General features: G+C 45.7%; 1 protein-coding gene across 8 annotated transcripts in view; it reads right to left on the reverse strand.

The window, feature by feature from the left end:
* Positions 1–19,806, reverse strand: part of RERE (arginine-glutamic acid dipeptide repeats) — a 375,029-nt gene that overhangs the window by 168,332 nt on the left and 186,891 nt on the right. For all 8 annotated transcript variants that reach the window (XM_058674765.1, XM_058674761.1, XM_058674739.1 and 5 more), the window contains 2 exons: positions 13,247–13,352; positions 11,124–11,220 (listed from right to left, as the gene is read on the reverse strand). In XM_058674765.1, coding sequence (XP_058530748.1) covers positions 11,124–11,220; positions 13,247–13,352 — 203 coding nt within the window. The remainder of the gene's footprint in view (positions 1–11,123; positions 11,221–13,246; positions 13,353–19,806) is intronic.

A 19,806-nucleotide genomic window follows, 5' to 3' on the forward strand; every position in this document is an offset into this window, starting at 1 on the left:
GTGACTATTCCACCTAGGAACAGTCAGAAAGATGGGGAACACCCCTCAGCCTGAAGAGAATGCAAGAACGTTCTGCAGGTCACATGGTCCCGTGAAATCAGAGCAATCACTCCAACTCCCTTGATCATCCACAAAACATCATCCTCAGAGAGAAAAAAGGAACACAGCAAACACATGGCAAGCTCCCACTAAAAACAACTCAAGGTGGCTTCCTGCGCTCAACTCTCCGCCCCTACCAACTTGGCCAGCAGGCCTCAGAGAAATAAAGCAAACACATGCAAAGAAATCATACCGGGCCCGGCAGCATGGCCTAGCGGCTAAAGTCCTCACCTTGAACGCCCCGGGATCCCATATGGGCGCCGGTTCTAATCCAGGCAGCTCCACTTCCCATCCAGCTCCCTGCTTGTGGCCTGGGAAAGCAGTGGAGGACGACCCAATGCATTGGGACCCTGCACCCGCGTGGGAGACCTGGAAGAGGTTCCAGGTTCCCGGCATCGGATTGGCGCGCACCGGCCCGTTGCGCTCACTTGGCGAGTGAATCGTTGGACGGAAGATTTTCCTCTCTGTCTCTCCTCCTCTCTGTATATCTGACTTTGTAATAAAATAAATAAATCTTTAAAAAAAAAAAAAAGAAATCATACCACCAAGAACTCAGAAGGAAATTACACTTAACTGCACTTCTTTTCCATGTTCCACAACCCAACCGACAGTCACAGAGCATCATGACAAAGATCAAAGGAGCCAGCACTGTGACATACTGGGTGCAGGCTGAATCCTGGCCCTCCACTTCTGACCCAGCATCCTGCTCACGCGCTTGGGGAAGCATGGCCCAAATCCATGGTCATTGCACCCATGTGGGAGAACCAGAAGAAGCTACTGGCCCCTATCCTCACACTGCCCATCTCCAGCTTTTACTGCCATATGGATAGTGAACCAATAGAGACAATCTCTGTCTCTCACTCTCTCTATGCAACTCAGACTTTAAAACAATAAAGGAAAGAGCAGTACTGCTACTGAGCACACCTCAACAAGGACACGGACATTTGTGCCCCTGAGTGGACTGGAGGCTAAAAGGGAAGACACTTAATCACCTGACCCTGAGCATGCCTGTTGAAGAGAGAATTCAAAGGTTAACAAACTTGGTCACAAAACTGTGGCAGAGACAGGACTCTAAGGCTTCTGATTTCAATTTGGTATTTTTTTATTTTGTCACAGTGTCAGTCAAAATTACTTACCTAAGAACAAGGACAACTCAAAAAATATTCAAGATTTCAACATAAATGATGTTATTAAGAAGTGTAATAAAACACAGAGAATGAACATTTGTAGAAATTTGGCTTGGAAGGTCAGTAATGTGGCACAGCATGTTAGGCCACTGTTTTTAAAGCCAGCAACCCATGTGGGAGACCCATTTCAATTCCAGTCTCTGGATCCAGCATCCTGCTTATGTGCCTGAGAAACCAAGTGAAGACAGTCCAAATGCTTGGGTCCCTGTCACCCACATGGGAGACCGCAGAGGAATTCCTGGGTCCTGGCTTAGCCTGATGCAGACCTGCCTCTGGCTGCCATTTCAGAAGTGAACCAGTGGATGGAAGATCTCCTGACGCCGCTCTCTCTCCTACCCCTTTCTCCGCACAACCCGCCTTCTCCTATAACCCTACATTTCAAATAAATAAATCTTTAAAAACCTCATAACTCACAAAAAAGAGGCTGCAAAGGAACTGTCATCCTTTTTCTGATTCCTGACAACTAAAGGACAAAATTCTCTTTCTTTATAATTCAACTCTAGCAACAACTTGAAAGAAAAACTCACACACTGCTTTCCTCCTGAGTGAATGGAACAGCCAGAGACCTTCTGAGTTGCCGTGGGTGAGCACCCTTCTGTCAGAGCCCTCTGATCCTGGAGAAGAACAGCGCGGTCCAGGTCTGTTCCCTTTTGCTTTGTGCTGTCCACACTTTTTCATTACATTTGTTTGATCCTCTTTCATGTGCCTATCTGTGTCTCTCAAAAGTCAATTTATTTTGCAGTGCTACTTTCTCTGTGAACACAGAAACTGGAAGAGCTAAACCATATTCTTCCATCCAGGTCAACACATATCCTCATTTTTTTTTTTTAAAGTTAACGTAACCTAGCATTGCTGCAAAGAAAAGGACAGAGGTTCCTGGGGCAGTGTTGTTCCCTTGGGGTAGAGCAGCAGTGATGGCCCCAGCAACTCGAAGCTGCTCTCAGCCCACAGCTGCTGTGAAGGCACAGGCCCACTGAGCACAGCACAGCAGCACCTGCAATGAGGACCAGGGGGCCAGCTCGCTCAGAACAACGACCACTTCCTCCTGTGCTGTCTTTGAAAAAGCTTCACTGTTGAGTTACAAAAGAGATGCAGCAGTTGAAGATAACAAAATCAAATTTAAGATGAACATTTTATAAAACGGCCTTTGTATGACTGTTTTAAAGACCCCTGTCTTCACAGGAAAAAAGAAAAGTAACAACTAAAGCTTTGAGTCCCATGCCCAGGAACAGGTCCTGCAGCAGCGGGGCCTTTGAGACAAGGACTTCCACCCAGAACATCACACCTCACGGGGCAGGGACAGGCATGCACTGCAGAGCCCACCCCTGAGCTAGGCACCCCTGGCACCCACTGCAGAGCCCATCCATGTGCTCAGGGCCCCCGGTACCCACTACAGAGACCATGCCTGAGCTAGGCACCCCTGGCACCCACTGCAGAGCCCATCCATGTGCTCAGGGCCCCCGGTACCCACTACAGAGACCATGCCTGAGCTAGGCACCCCTGGCACCCACTGCAGAGCCCATCCATGTGCTCAGGGCCCCCGGTACCCACTACAGAGACCATGCCTGAGCTACATGCCCCTGGTACCCACTGCAGAACCCATCTGTGTTCACAGGACCCCTAGCACCCAGTGCAGAGCTCAAACCCGATGTAGGCAGCCCTGGCACACACTGCAGAAAACATCCAGGCACCAGGGACCCTGGTACCCACTGCAGAGCCCACCCCTGAGCTAAGCATCCTAGGAAACCACGGCAGAGCCCACTCCTGTGCAGGGATGCCACACAGCCTTTCTGGCTCCTAGGAAAACACAAGTACACATTCACTGTCAAAAGCTGAACAGCTGAAATAGTTTTCCATTTCCACATTTATACCAGTTGTATCTTATATATTTGTTGTTTCTAACGGAACTCTTAAATATTGAAACCAATAAATCAAGACAGGGGAAAGTCAAAGAGTACGAAAAGCAGGATAAGAAACATTGCCAGGATTTGCCTTACTCACAAGTTAACTCTGTTCAGTTTAGACAATTTTCCACGAATTAGCTCTATTCAGCAACTTTAAGATTGGAAAGCCACCTCCAGGAGACACAAAGCTTGTCAGAGTTTCCAGGTTTATAAAAACTACAGGAATTCTCTAAATTTACCCAAAGTACCGTATGAAGTCAAATGTCACTGCAGGGGCCAACAAACCATGGCAACCCAGCCAAGGTCACGCCCACTACCTGCTTCCATATGGCCTAGAATGGCTTCTGTTTCCTAATATGTGAAAATTACAGGGGCCCGGCGGTGTGGCCTAGCGGCTAAAGTCCTCGCCTTGAACACCCCGGGATCCCATATGGGCGCCAGTTCTATTCCCGGCAGCTCCACTTCCCATCCAGCTCCCTGCTTGTGGCCTGGGAAAGCAGTTCGAGAACGGCCGAAACCTTTGGGACCCTGCACCCGTGTGGGAGACCTGGAAGAGGTTCCTGGTTCCCGGCATCGGATTGGCGCGCACCGGCCCGTTGTGGCTCACTTGGGGAGTGAAACATCAGATGGAAGATCTTCCTCTCTGTCTCTCCTCCTCTCTGTATATCCGGCTTTCCAATAATAATAAATCTTAAAAAAAAAAAAATCTAACTTTCCAATAAAAATAATAAATAAATCTTAAAAAAAAAAAGAAAATTATAAGAAACTCAAATTTTACTGACTGATAAAGTTTCATTGGAGCACTGCCACCTAATTTTCATGTTTTCTGTGGCTTCTGGACTACAATGGCTGAGCTCAGTGGCCGTGACAGACACCAAAGGAAACAGTATCTGGCCCAAAACATTTGCCAACCCCTACACTGTAGTAAGCTACTACTAATTAGCTGTCTAATGTTACACACGCCACATTGTCGTGCTGACCACCATGTGAGCTCTATAATGCAAAAAGCACTCTATCCCACTTTCCACAGCAAATCCTAGGAGCTCTTTGTTAAATTACATTGCTCACCAAAACAGTAATGCATCCACTGGCAGATGACTGATCATCTCCAGAAAAGGAATGTGTTTTAAGAATATCAGCTGATTTCTGGTGTAACTGGTGTTTTGGATATATTCCTAGAAGTGCAACTGCTGGATCGTATGGTATGCAGATTTTCAGTTGTTTGAGTATTCTCCATACTGATCTCCATAGAGGCTGTACCAACCTGCAGTCCCACAAACAGTGGAGCAGGGTTCCCTTCTCCCCACATCCTTGCCACCAAGTGTTGTTGGTGGTTTTTTTTATGTGGACCATTCTTACTGACATTAGATGGTACCTCATTGATGTCTTAATTTGCATTTTCCTTATTACCAGAGAGCTTGAGCATTTTTTCGTATGTTTGCTTGCCATTTGGGTTTGTTCCTTTGTAAAATGTCTGCCTGAAACCTTGCAGGGTGTTTCCAACATTTTCTTCCAAAAGTTTGAAGGTTTCTGGATGTAGGTTAGGTCTTTAAATCATTTAGATTTGATCTTAGAGCATGGTGAAAGATGTGGGTCTAATTTCTTGTTTCTGCAGGCGATCCACCAATTGTCCCAACAGCATTTGTTGAAGAGATCTTCCAATTTCCCTGGATCGTCGTCTGTTTTTTTGTCAAAGATTATTTGACTGTATCTGTGTGGGTTCCCTTCTGTTGCTTCTATTCTACTCCACTGATTCTGCTCTCTATCTTTGTGCCAGTACCAGGCTGCTTCAATAACCACCACCATGGGGCCAGCGCGATAGCACACTGGTTAGAACGTCCGGGATCCCACAGGGGCACTGGTTATAATCCCGGCGGCCCCACTTCGCATCCAGCTCCCTGCTTGTGGCCTGGGAAAGCAGTCAATGACGGTCCAAAGCCTTGGGACCCTGCACTTGCGTGGGAGACCCAGAGGAAACTCCTGGCTCTAGGCTTCAGATTGGCTCAGCTCCAGCTGTTGTGGCTGCTTGGGGAGTGAACCATCGGATGGAAGATCTTCCTCTGTCTCTCCTTCTCTCTGTATATCTGACTTCCCAATAAAAATAAATAAATCTTTAAGAAAAAAATAACCACCGTCGTACAGTATGTTTGGAGGTCTGGAATTGTGATGCCCCCTTTTAACTTCCTATTTTTCAGGATGGTTGTAGCTATTCGTGTTATTTTGTGCTTCCAGAAGAAACCCTTTTATCATTTTTTCCAGTTCTATGAAGAATGTTTTGGGTAGTTTGATTGGGATTGTGTTGAATGTATATATTGCTTTTAGTAGTATGGACATTTTGATGATACTGATTTTACCTATGCAGGAACACGGTATGTTTCTCCATTTTTTGAGGTCTTCTTCAATTTCTTGTTTAAGTTTTTTGTAGTTTTCTTCAAAGAGGTCTTCTACATTTTTAGTTAGGTTTATTTCTAGATACTTCATTTTCTTCTCTGTTATTTTGAACGGTACCATGCAGGTTAAATGAACATGCACCCCCATGTTCATAGCAGCACAATCAACAATTGCAAAAACTTGGAAGCAACCAAAATGCCCAGCAATAGAAGATTTGATAAGAAAGCTATGGTTCATCTACTCCATGGAATACTACTCAGTTATTACAAAAAATGAAATGCAATTCTTTGTGGCCAAATGGGCCCAACTGGAAACCATTAGGCTAAGGGAAATGAGTCAATCCAAAAGGTTAGATACCACGTTTGCCTTAATTTAAGATGTAATGATGTCAAATGGAAAAATAGTACCTGTAAATTGTAATGTTATTACAACCTCAAACACCCTGTATTGCATGCAATAAGATATTGTGATGTAACCAATGAACCAACAATCAATGACAGTCAGACTGCTTATGATCTACATCAAAGAGCTGAAAAGCCTGATACACTTTTAATACCCTATGTTATTCCGTAACGGATCGGGAGAGCAGAGAAATCTTCCAGCTTCTTTGAGGTTGTGAGGAAGATGTTAAGTGTAACTTATCAAGAGTGTAACAGGTAACTTATACACAGCAGACTCAAATCTGCATTAGACATTAGCAAACACTATAAAGACATACAGTGGAATCAAAGAGCAATACTGATAGCCACTTAACAGGAGGTCACACAGAGTGGGGGGCGGAGACCTCAGAGTAGAGCAGGAGGACAGGAGGAGGCTTGTATCCCAACCCTGGAGACTCCCGGGTCCTCACTAAGGACTATCAGTACAGGCACCAAGGACTATGTCGCAACTGCCAAGGAGACCATGGGGAATTGGAGTGCCCTCGAAGGCCGAGAACCCTGAGGTCATTCATTCCCTATCGGATCTCCCACATGGGATAGAAGAAGCCCAGATCCTTCCTTACAGGATCTAATGTCACTGGAACAACAGCCAGGAGCCCTGAGCGGTCCCTCAGAGACAGAAGAACAATAAACTTCCTTCGGGACTTGGGAGAGGAGCTTTCTCTGGCATTACTTTGGCTCCCCACCTTTTCTTGCAATGGCCATCAAGGTTACCCCGGAACCCCCCAAAAAATTAGATTAGATAGACAGAGACCAATAAGGAAAGCTTAGAACAGACAGGAAACAGTCAGATTGGACTCCCATATACCTTACTAGGTAGGATGCAAAGATCAGTTACTCCTTACTAAGGTATTGAGGATTTCTCTGCACGGCCCTCCTGAAACTGCTCTGCTCCTCAATTGTTAACATATGGCATGTCTGAGTTATAAGCCTGTTTGGACTATCCTAAAATTCACAAAATTCAGTAAAAATAACGGTTGAATACTATAAGCTGCTAAAAATAAAAATTAAAATAGGCATGAGACAGCTGAATAGTACCCTATAACCATTTTAAGGTGTCTAGCAGTCAATTGTATATAAACTAAAATTGAAACGTCACTGAAGTAGTCACAGGATGTGGTTAACAACTTGCATTTTCTAGCATACTGGTCACTCAGTACCATGTCAATTGACTTCATGATGTTGTACATTATTCTTGAAGTTGGGTAGTGGCTTTTCATTGGAGGAGATGATATTCTACCAGCTCTATTTTCAGACCAGGGATGGTCTCCCAACACAACTGTTGAATTTAACTGGACAATAAGATGCTGGACTCTCTGCATGGTCCATGTTCGCAATAAAGGAATCATGACTGGATGTGAACTGTACTACTGTAACAATATGGAGGAATCCAATAACGGGGCAGGGCTTTTTGGAGGGGTTGGGGGAATCCCAGAGCCTATAAAACTGTGTCATAAAACGAAAAAATTTAAAAAAAGTATTATCCTAGAGCATCATTAACAACAACAACAAAGAATATCAGCTGATGGGTCAGTGTTGTGGCATAATGAGTAAAGCCACACCTGAGATGCTGTGGCATCCCATATGGGCAGACCAAGTCCTGGCTAATGTGCCTGGGAAAGCAGTAGAAGATGGCCCAAGTGCTTGGGTCCCTGCACTCACATGGGAGACCTGATTTTTCATGAGGTCAGCCCTGGTCCTTGTGACCACTTAGGAGAAAAGTCAGTAGATGGAAGATCCATCTCTCTCCGTAACTCTGCCTTTCAAATTAATTAATTCATTCATTTATTAAAAAAAAAGTTGTGAGGCCCGGCGGCGTGGCCTAGCGGCTAAAGTCCTCGCCTTGAACACCCCGGGATCCCATATGGGCGCCGGTTCTAATCCCGGTACCTCCACTTCCCATCCAGCTCCCTGCTTGTGGCCTGGGAAAGCAGTCGAGGACGGCCCAATGCATTGGGACCCTGCACCCGCGTGGGAGACCCGGAAGAGGTTCCAGGTTCCCGGCTTCGGATCGGCGCGCATCGGCCCGTTGCGGCTCACTTGGGGAGTGAATCATCGGATGGAAGATCTTCCTCTCTGTCTCTCCTCTGTGTATATCTGGCTGTAATAAAATGAATAAATGTTTAAAAAAAAAAAAAGTTGTGGGCCCAGCGCAGTAGCCTAGTGGCTAAGGTCCTCACCTTGCATGCTGGGGATCCCATGTGTGCGCTCATTCATGTCCCAGCTGCTCCACTTTCCGTCCAGCTACTTTCCTTTGGCTGGGAAAAGCAGTGGAGAAAGGCCCACGGCTTTGGGACCCTGTACCCACTTGGGAGATCCAGAGGAAGTTTCTGGCTCCTGGCTTCAGAATAGCTTGGCTCTGATTGCTCTGGCCACATGGGGAGCAAAAGAGGAAATGGAGGATCATTCTGTCTCTCTTTATCTCTGTAAATCTGACTTTCCAATAAAAATAGACATATCATAAAAAAATAAAAGGGCCCAGAACAGTAGGCTAGTGGCTAAAGTCCTTGCCTTACACACATCAGGATCCCATATGGGCGATGGTTTGTGTCCCAGTGGCCCCACTTCTCATCCAGCTCCCTGTTTGTGGCCTGGGAAAGCAATCAAGGACAGCACAAAGCCTTGGGACCCTGCACTTGTGTGGGAGACCCGGAGGAAGTTCCTGGCTCCTTGCTGCAGATCGGTTCAGCTCTGGTTGTTGCGGTCACTTGGAGAGTGAATCAGCAGATGGATGATCTTCCTCTCTGTATATCTGACTTTCCAACCAAAAAAAAAAAAAAAAAAAGCTGTTCTGCCCACTTTGTAGTGCAGCAGATAAAGCTACTGACTGTGCAACTGGCATTCACACATATAAAGGTTCCTCTTCGGATCCAGCTGTATGATAATGACCTGAGAAAGCAGCAGCAGAAGATGGCTCAAGTCCTTTGGACTCGAAACCTATGGGAGACGCCTGGATGATCCTGGTTCCTGGCTTCAACCTGGCCCAGGCCTGGCCACTGCAGCCATTTAGGAGATGATCAAAAAAAGGAGGTTCTCCCTTCTTTCTGTGTACCCCTTCCCAATTAGCTCAAATAGTTATTTATTTATTTATTTATTTATTTATTTATTTCTAAATCTGAAAGGCAGAGAGAAGCAGGGAGAGACAGAGAGAAAAAGAGATCTTCCATCTGCTGGCTCATTCCCCAGGGGGTTCAATGGCCAGAGCTGAGCTGACCCATCGCCAGGAGCTTCTGCTAGGTCTCATAGAATGGTTAGGGTTCCAAAGACCTGAGCCACTCTGCTCTGTCTTTCCAGGCCATAAACAGGAGCTAGATCAAAAGCGGTGAAGCCATGACAAAAACCAGTGTCTACAAAGGATGCTGGTGCTGCAAGCGGAGGAATAGCTTAATAGGCTATCATATCGGGTACCAATAAACAATTTTAAAAGAGAATATTAGTTGTACTACCATTTAAAATCTGCCACATATAAACAAAATACCAGAATATGTGATGAGCCATGTCTAGGGAGGTAAAGGAAATGCCAAGAGGCAGCAGCAGAGTTGTAGTCGACTTGCGATGTTATTACCCAATACAATAATACTGGCTGCATTGGTATGTTCTGTTTCAGAATTAAATCAAATATGTTTTCTCCTCACCCACACCCCAGCCCCCAACCTGAGCTTGTCAGAAGGAATATTTTGAACAGAGGCCACTGAAAGAATACTTCAACAAAACTGTTATAAATGTGGCTAAATTCTTAGTTAACAACACTCTGCCAATTCTGCTTCATTCTGTTCTGACTTGTTCTATGTTTACAGCAGGGCCTAAGTGAAGAGGGTATAAAGGGGCAAGCCAGTTAACTGGCTGCTTGTGATAATGCAATCTCATATCTGAGTGCAAGTTCACATCTCAGCTGCTCCACTTCTGAACTAGTTTCCTACTACCACACCCAGAAGGCAAAAACAGCCATCTGAGCCCTTGCCACTCATTTGGAAACACAGCAAGATGCTGCAGCCTCCTGTATTGGTCCAGCTCAAACATGGCCATTGTGGCCATTTAGGGAACGAACTAGCAGGTGGAAGATTTGTGTGTGGGGGCCTGGTGTAGTAGCCTAACGGCTAAAGTCCTCGTCTTGTGTGCACTGGGATCTCATATGGGCACCGGTTCGTGTCCCGGTGGGCCTGCTTCCCATTCAGCTCTCTCCTGTGGCCACGGAAAGCAGTGAATAAGGGCCCAAAACCATGAGACCCTGTACCCGCGTGGGAGACCCAGAAGAGGCTGCTTGCTTCTGGTTTCAGATAGACTCAGTTCCAGTCCCTGTGGCCACTTTGCGAGTGAATCAGCAAACAGAAGATCTTCCTTTCTCTATATCTGACTTTCCAAAGAAAATAAACAAATAAATCTTTTTAAAATTTTTATTGCAAAGTCATATATATACAGAGAGAAGGAGAGACAGAGAGGAAGATCATCCATCTGATGATTCACTCTCCAAGTGACCACCACAGCCAGTGCTGAGCCGATCTGAAGCCAGGAGCCAGGAACTTCCTCCAAGTCTCTCACACGGGTGCAGGGTTCCAAGGTTCTGGGCCGTCCTCGACTGCTTTCCTAGGCCACAAGCAGGGAGCTGGACGGGAAGCGGAGCTGCCGGGATTAGAACCGGCGCCCATATGGGATCCCGGCGCGTCCAACGCGAGCACTTTAGGCACTAAGGCCACTGCGCCGGGCCCCAATAAATAAATCTTTAAAACAAATAAAAGATCTGTGTATGCATCCCTTTCTGTTATTCTATCTTCCAAATAAATAAATCTTTTTTTTAAAAAAAGACAGGATGAACTACATAGAGGCCAACAAAACACTTCACCACAAACAGTTTAAGAAACAATACCAAGAAAACCATATTTAAGGAAATAAAGATACAATAACAGCAAGGGCATGGGGTTTGGAGGGACAGGTTAGTGAAGACACAGGTAACCTGTGCAATGCCAATAATCTAAAACTGACACAGGAGTTCAAGGCTACCAAGACTGCAAGAGCAGTTTAACACAAAAGAAAGGAACGATTAGACTTTCAGCACTGCATCCCAAGACTTCCTTCCCGTCAAAGACCACAGCTGGGGGACTGACCTCAGGGCAGCAGCATGGTACGTGTCGACATAATCAGAAATGAAGAGCTCCCGGTTCTTGATAACAGGGTCTGTGATGACAAGTTCTCTTCCAGAGTCTGCCAAAAAATAAATTATTGTTAATTAGTTAGGATAACTGAAGTTCCCAAACAAGTAGGAAAATTTCATAAAACATTTCCTGCAGGTTCACCTCCCAGTAAAGAAAGCCTAAGAAATAATGAGCTGTGATTAGCACTCTCAGTGAGCTGGAGAGGAACAGCAAAGGTAACAAGCACAAGGTTAACAACCTGATGGACTCATGATGGATCCTGCAATTTTTTTTGTCCTTTGCTAAATCCTTCCAGTTTGCTGACATGTGTTAATAAGTATTAAAAGAAAACCGAGAAAAATGGGGACAGGCATTTGGCATAATGACTGGTACTGCTTGAACACCCACATTCCATACCAGAAGCTCTGGGTTTGAATCCCAACTGCACCTCCAATTTCAGCTTCCTGAGAATGCACACCTGGGGAGCACACCGTTGGACGGCTCAAATACTAACATCCCCGGCACCAACATGAGAGACTCCAGCCGAGTTTGAGGCTCCTGGCTTCAGCCTCGCCCAGCTTTGCCTGTTAAAGGATATTTAGGCAACAAACCAGTGGATGAAAGATCAATCCGCATCTCTCTAGGTCTCTCTCTGTCTCCCAAATAAATACCCTTTCAAAAGAGAAGAAAAACTTACTTCCCACTAATTTTTCAACTACTAAAATATCTTGTGATCTTGTTCACTATTTCTTATTGCTAAATATTCCAAAATGAATTGAAACCACATAGAGTTAAAAAGAATTACCAAGTCAGTATTTTTAAAAAGAAACAAGTTTGATTATTTGAATAGGCATTTTTACAGTTTCAAAGAAGCAAACTAATAAAATACAAAATAAAACATCATTTCAAGACTGTGACAAGTCAAGCGGCATGCTAACTCAGCACCTCCCAGCACAGCTCTGCCAAGCAACGGGAGGGGAACAGCACAGGCTTTAAGGTCGGGCAGCGACCCCAGGCCCGAGGGGCCATGCCATGTGCCTGAGTGTGCTAGGCTTCTCTCATCGCTTTTAAACCTCACTTTCCTCATCTGCAACTAGGCACTGATAAACTCACCCTAAATGATCAGCAAGTGACAATGGAAGTCAACCAGCAGCAAGTCTAGCACCTCACAGAAGTCACATTTTTAGAAGCCTGTATATGCCTAAACAATATAACAGACATTCCACACATCTCATGTGTCAGTGACATTAGTAGAACCACAGCGCCGGAAGAGAAAACAAGAAAAACAATGAGTTACCGGGAACTACCTTCCCATTGTTCTTGGGAATCGAGAATCAAGCGGAATCCTAAAACATAATTCACACAGCTCTGTTGAGAGAACTCAAGCTTCCCACCTGGTACAAAGCACCTCAATAATACAAGTGATTGCAAAGAAAAACAAATATATTCCCAACGAGTTGTAAATATGATTTGCTTGTCATTAGGTGAGAACAAGAATTTAAAGACTGATATTTTTACGTGAAAGAATCTACAGAGAAGGAGAGACATACGAATTAGAGAGCTCTTCTACCCACTGGTTCACTCCCTGAAGGGCCACAATGGCCACAGCTGCACTCAACTAAAGCTAGAAGCCAGCAGTTTCTTCTAGGTCTCCCATGTGGGTGCAGGGACCAAGGACTTGGGCCATTCTCTGTTGTTTTCCCAGGCCGTAAGTCAAGAGCTGGCTCAGAAGCGGAGCAGCTGGGACATGAACTGGCACCCATAAGGGATGCCAGGAGCACATGGCAGAGGATTGCCTTGCTACGCTACCATGCCAGCAGTGAACAGAAATTTTAAAACCCCAATTTACTGATATTTCTGGCAAGCCCTATCTCAAAGGAAATGCTATCAGAACATGTCTAGAGGTTTAAACTAAAAGATAAAAATTAACAACGATAGCAATTAGGAAAAATAAGGTCATTGCAAAGTAGTCTTACTCATAAAACCTTTCTCACAAAGTAAACTTTCATAGTGATCATCCGCATTTAAAGAATGTTTCTAGAAAGAACCTGACTCAAAGCTAAGCATATAAGACTCAAACCAGTGCATATATTTACCATTTTCATTATGTCGATCCTGAACCAAATGTTGATACACAGAATCTGGAACTTCAGACTGACGGTAGTACCATTTGACGTTCATGAGCAGATGGTCCCTCTTACTCTGAAAAGGAAAATCTAACAGCATTAGGAACAGGATTTCAGGTGCCGAGAAGTGCACACCACACCCATGAAGAAAAGCCCCTGTCAGCAGGTGGATGGGCAGAAGGGACCCCAGTATGATTAACTAATTCATTCCATGTTACAATTTTAGTTAACAAAGCCCCTTGCAGCTACATCCTACTATCCTAACCCTTAATCATGTCGGCAAATAAATATTCACAATTACTCCCAGCACACTGTCCATTCAACGAGCAAGGTTCTGCACAAACTCAGCTCTCCCAGGTTGTGTCTGAGTCTCCCTCCACTTCAGTTCCACACTTCTACAGAACAAGGTGGTGGGTGCAGGCTGCTGTGCGTCCAGAGCAGGAACCCGCCTTAGTGATCGCAAGGCTCCAGCGGATGGAACGGCTTGTACATGGACAACAGAGAGTTCCGAGTTGACCAGGCTCCTGTGAATGCCTACAGAACACTTAACCATGGAATCATTAATAAACTTAATTGTGTCCAGCTCATTAAAGAACAGAGGTCAGATGTGCTCTTCCGCTATGCGGCAGCAGCTTGAGGCAGGCTTCTGTGCGCTATTTCATGAAACCAACAGTGCATGAAAGTTTCCCTTGACCTCAGAAACTACTTCTCTGCCCTTCCCCCATTCTTTCTTTTTTTCTTTCCTTCCTTCCCTCCTTTCCATATTAGGGAACAGATTTCATGTTTTCCATATACACAGACTTAACAGCATAACGAGATTCCCACCTCCCCATCCATCCTCCTTCCTTTCTTATTTTACAAACCCAAAAGGTGACCTCAATTCCACGCCCCTTCACCCCCTCCTCATGGGCCTGCTGGTTAGAAATGAATGAGAGCTATAGTTCAAGAAATGCCTCATGCTTATAAATGACATGTCTTCATACTAACGAATGTCAAAAGAGGACTCCTTGATGAAGGAAAACGGTTCCTGGTTTAACAAGAAGTCATAAATACAAGCAGAGCCTGTGCTAACCCTTCTAAGATGGCTCCAAAGAATTTTTACTGAAATACTCAGGCCATTTACAGAACCAGAGTAAACAAACTACTATCCCAAAGTAAATATTATGCATATCAAGACTGTGAGTCTGTGACTGCTCCAAGCGGACATGCCTAGCAGGACAGCACACCCCTGCTGCTGTGGCTGAGAAAGAGGACATCCACACGCAGAGTCCTCTGTGTCCTTGGCCAGGTTTCTTCAGAACGCAGCGACAGCACAGCCACTACACACTTGGTGCTACACATGGGAAAGAGAAGTAAATGTTGTGTGTAGCGAGCAGTAAAGAGAAAGGACACTTACTTGAATGGATCCCAACAGTCTTTCTAGGCTTAAGACACCCAAAACCCCATAAAGATAGCCAAGAAAAAAGACACACGTGACCCAGACAGCCTCCTGCACGCAGCACAGGAACACAACCTGGGGACATGAACGAGAACCCAAATCCTGATCGCAGCCTGGCCTGTGGCAGACACCCCACAGCAAGGGACAGGCGAGCACAGCCAGCCTCAGGTGGAGACGGCACAGGTGAGTCTGATAGGCAGGGTCGGAGGTCACGCAGGCCAGCCTAAGGATTCTTGTGCCAGGAACTCAGGAAGGTCAAGGGTCAATCTTTTTTTTTTCTCCAAGCACCACAAAAGCCACAGTTTCTTCCCTGGGCAAGACAAGAAACTGCAGGGTCAGGGAGATCTTAAACACAAAGCAGGAGGAGAACAGTCCCCGGGCTCGGGGGTGGGGTGGGGGGGACAGCCTACAGCTGATGTGAGGCTGGCAGGTCTGACAAGTGTACTGGCAGATGTTTACCAACATCCCTGGTTTCCACCACCACACGTCAACGTCATCAATTCTCTGCCTATAACCATCAAGCCTGTCTCTAAACATTGCCCAGTGCCCCTCTTGAAAAATCACTCTTTTTTTTTCATCTTGTTTTGCTTTTTAAATATCCAAGTCAGAAGGACCAACGCAATGGAGCATCCAGCTAATTCTCTGCCCCGTGGCATTGGCATACCCATATGGGTGCTGGTTCAAATCCTGGCTGCTCCATTTCCCATCTAGCTCTTGCATGGCCTGAGAAAGCACCAGAGGACGGTCCAAGTCCTTGGGCCCCTACATTACGTGGGAGACCCAGAAGAGGCATATGGCTCCCAGCTATGTATCAGTACACCTCTGGCCATTGCAGCCATTTGTAGAGTGAACCAGATCTTCTCTCTGCTCTATAAAATCTTACTTTCAAATAAAATTTTTTAAAAAAATCTTTCCTTTAAAAAAAACTGGGCCCTGTGCAGCAGCCTAGTGGCTGACTATCCTCGCCTTGCACGTGCTGGGATCCCATATAGGCACCAGTTCGTATCCTGGCTGTCCACTTCCCTTCCAGCTCCCTGCTTGTGGCCTGGGAAAGTAGCAGAAGACAGCCCAAAGCCTTGGGATCCTGTACCAGCGAGGGAGACCTGGAAGAGGTTCCTGTCTCCTGGCTTCAGCTCAGCTCAGCACCAGCCACTGCGGTCACCTGGGGAGTGAATCATCGGACGGAAGATCTTCCTCTCTGTCTCTACCTTCTCTCCGTATATCTGACTTTGCAATTAAAAAAAAAAAACCTTTAAAAATAAACAAAAATCAACCAACCAAACAACAACAACAAAGCAGTATCAGAGCCAGACCTTGGCTAGAGCACCACAGTGCGAGAAGGCGGTGCTGGGGAACCTGTGGCTGCTCAATCCCAACTCTGCCCTGGTCAGCCGCAAGACTCTGGGCTCGCCACTGAGGCTTTCTGACAGGCTCCTGCGCAGGGAACTAACTGGTGGGGCTGAACCTGACCTGAAAGAACTAAACACTTTACAGGACAGAAGCAGCAGATCCCGGTGCTCAAGGAACCTGTGCCCTGTGAGTGAGTGACCGACTGGTCGTAGCCAGCGTTTCACAGAAAAATTTCAAGAACTTTACCGAGAATAACAGGAATCATTTCTTCACCAGAACAGGGCAACTTGTGGGGAAAGAGAACGATCTGGAAGTCAGTGAGCTGGCAAGAACTGGTGCACTGACGACATCAAAGATTTGCTCCGCAGAGCAGACACCAGCGTCTGAACAGCTACACACCCCTCCCGAAGCACAAAGAAGCCCAATGTTAACAATTATGTTTTACAATGCTTGTTTACTAAAACCAAGCCAGAGATTCTGACTGCCTTTTGAGGTATGTCTCCAATACAGGTGCTCTCACTGATTCACTCAGAAAACCTTCGGGTTTATTTGTGTTAGCTCCTTGACTGCCAACAAAGGAGCGGCAAGATAACCCCCGGATGTGCTACCACTCAGCGACCAGGGAGTGGCAGCACTGCATTAAAAGCATTCAGAATCCTAAAGCCCAACAGAGGTGTTGTCAGTAAGCAAAACCTGTGAGAGCTAAGGACAACTGTACAAGTCACAATATTCCTAATCTAACTAATGATCAAATATCCAAAAAAAGAAGTCTTACACTGTTTCTCGGGGAACTAGCCTAAACTGAGAGATTCTTAGCTTGCAGTTCTACCTACAATTATCACAACCTCAGTGGGATCTCCTGGCAACCTGAAAAGTGAATGAAATGATGCATTTATGCTAGATTACTTTCCTTGATTTAAAAAAAAAAGTAGGTAAAATGATGTGCAAGAAATCTCTCATCTTTTCAAAAAAGACTGATTCATGTGAAAGGCACAGAGAAAGGGGAGAGGAGGAGGAGCTGGGACTTCCACCCACAGTCCACTCTCCACATGGCAGCAACAGCCAGTTCTCAGGCAGCCTAAAGCCCGTGTGCCTGACAGCAGCCAGATGCCCAGGCCGTCCTCCACTGCTGCCCCAGGACCGTGAGCAGGGAGCTGGAGCACACACTCAGACCTAGGACCTCAGGGGAGGTTTAACCCACTGCACTACAATGTCAGCTCCTAGGGTGCTTTCTACAGCTGCACAAAAGCTTTGTCTGATCATCTGATCATCCTCTTTCTTGCAGATCAGAAAGTCACACTCAGGGACACTGAGGAAGCAGACAGCATGGCCTCTCCCAATAAATGTTCCCAAAGCCACCTGGGTCACACAGGTGTGGCTAGAAATCTTCCATTCCTACCTTCACTAGCCTAAGAATCTGCTCAAAATCAGAAAACTAAAGCCAGAAATAAATTACGGTTCATTTAATTTCAACCAGCACGCCTAGGTTTCAACTTAGCTTTGCAGAAAACAAACAAACAAAAACAACCAGAAAGGGGAAATAGAGAAGTTCTTCCATCCACTGGTTCACCCCAAATGGCCACAATGGCCGGAGCTGGGCTGATCCAGAGCCAGGAGTTGGGAGATTTTTTTTTTTTTTTTTTTTAAAGTCTCTCAGGTGGGTGGTGCAGGGTCCCAAGGCTTTGGCCCATTCTCCACTGCTTTCCCAGACCACAAGCAGGGAGCCGGGTGGGAACTGGCATAGCCAGGATATGAACCATGAGCCCAAATGGGATGCCAATGTCACAAGGTAGAGGATTAGCTGGGTGTGTCATGGTGCCAGCCTCAGGCTTTGCAAATTACTAAACTGTGTGACTCTGGGCAAATAACATCTCCGAGTTTTGATACTGGCACCAGACCAGGAAAAAGCTGAAATACTGTCTCCACTGTCTCTTCTTAAAACAGGGCAGAACTCGGTTTTCTCTCCCTGCTTCCCTGTTTCTTTCTTATCTCTCCCTCTTCCCTACCTCCCTTTTCCTCAACCTCCTTCAAATAAAGCAAAGAAAGTAAAAGACTTTGGACATACTCTACAAATCCTCACAGCATCAGGTACTTTATCTCCTTCAGCTACTGGGTTACTAACTAACTAGTCTGTTTCCTCTTGTGAGTGTGGAGTGAGAACAAGAACATTTCTTACTATAACTGAGTAAACATCCTAGAACACTCTTTTCAATTTCCCAGGGTTCAGGGTGCCTGAAAGGAGAAACCCCCCACCCCAGGGTCTACCAGCTCATTACACACTTTCAGACAAAATTGATCCTGTTTATGATGACTGATTATTCATTAGCATTTTCAATAGATACATGCAGGCACTAGCAAGGCATTTACTCAGAAGCAGCAGCATCAATTCTTTAACTCTTTCTTTCATTTGAAAGGCAGAGAGGAGAGAAGCAAGCAACAGAGATCTCCCATTCACTGACTCACTCCCTACACACTTCTTGGAAGACACTAGACCAGGCGGAAACAGGAGCCAAGAGTTTGATCTGGGTTTCCCACGTGGGTGCTCAGACACTCAAATACTTCAGTGACGCCTGTTGCCTCCAAGGGTACACACTAGCAAGAAGCTGGAACAGGAGCAGACCCCCAAGGACTTCACCAGGCTCTCTGTGGAGAGACCAGGATGGTTCTGGCTCCTCGGCTTGGTCCTGCCCCAGTGCCAGGCACTGTGGGGCATGTGAGTAGCAAGCCTGTGAAGTTCCTTCCTCCTCCCCTCCACTTGCCCTTAGTCACTCTGCCTTTCAAACAAATCAAGGAATCTTCAAAAGCAAAAGTGCTTTGTATTTGGTACAGCAGCTAGGATTCTCTATGGGGTGGCAGCAAAGCCAAGCACTTCAGCATTGGGTCCTGACACCTCCCAGGCATATCAGCACAAATGTGGATCAGAAGTGAGGGCAGGATTTTATCCCAGGCACTCCAACATTGAATGTGGGCACTCCAAGTCCCCCTCAATTCTTTTTCTAGAAAAATTTGTAGATGAAAGAACCAGAGAAGCAGGTCTTATCCAGCTGACCAAGAGGCTCACTGCCTTCAGCACTTGGAGTCAAGGTTACCAGCCCATTTTCAAAACCTACCAGTGGCACTCAAACTGAAAGACAGTTTCCAAGAGATTGCACTGGCCCTGGGGTAGCACAGGGTTTAAATCACATTGTATCAAATGCTGAAGCAGGAAGGTGGAACTCTAGCAAGGGGCAGATGGCTTTTTATACTTCCCAGCCAAGAGACAGAAGTAACTGGTTACACAAAAGCCCCCTGGAAGGATAATGTACTTTATAAGGTACTGAAAGGATAAAACTGGAATGATCAAAAATAATTTCAACAACACTCTTTCTTGATGATGACTTTGAAAAAAACTTTTCTGTTGTTTAATTATTTTTATGGTTTAATTTGGACATTAAAAAAAGTCAGTGACTGTTCTGGTAGGGTCATAGAATGCATGAAAACTAAATTGTCTCTCAACCACTAATCAAGCAATCAATCAAAACTCAGTAAGATGTTTTCCATGTGGGGCTTACATTACACGTGAAGACTCCTACTTTCAGACCACTAATTATTAGTTTCTGTGGGGACTTTTCATTTTTGTTTTCAATGAAGAGACCAAAACTCATTGCTTGTGCAGTTTTGATAGAACGTGGCCTCTCCTGTGACGTATGCATCATACTGTGCTGTCCTCAACGTTACACCACAGAGACCACGCTCTATGCTC

Source organism: Ochotona princeps, chromosome 2, assembly GCF_030435755.1.
Source record: "Ochotona princeps isolate mOchPri1 chromosome 2, mOchPri1.hap1, whole genome shotgun sequence".
Classification (NCBI taxonomy): Eukaryota; Metazoa; Chordata; class Mammalia; order Lagomorpha; family Ochotonidae; genus Ochotona; species Ochotona princeps.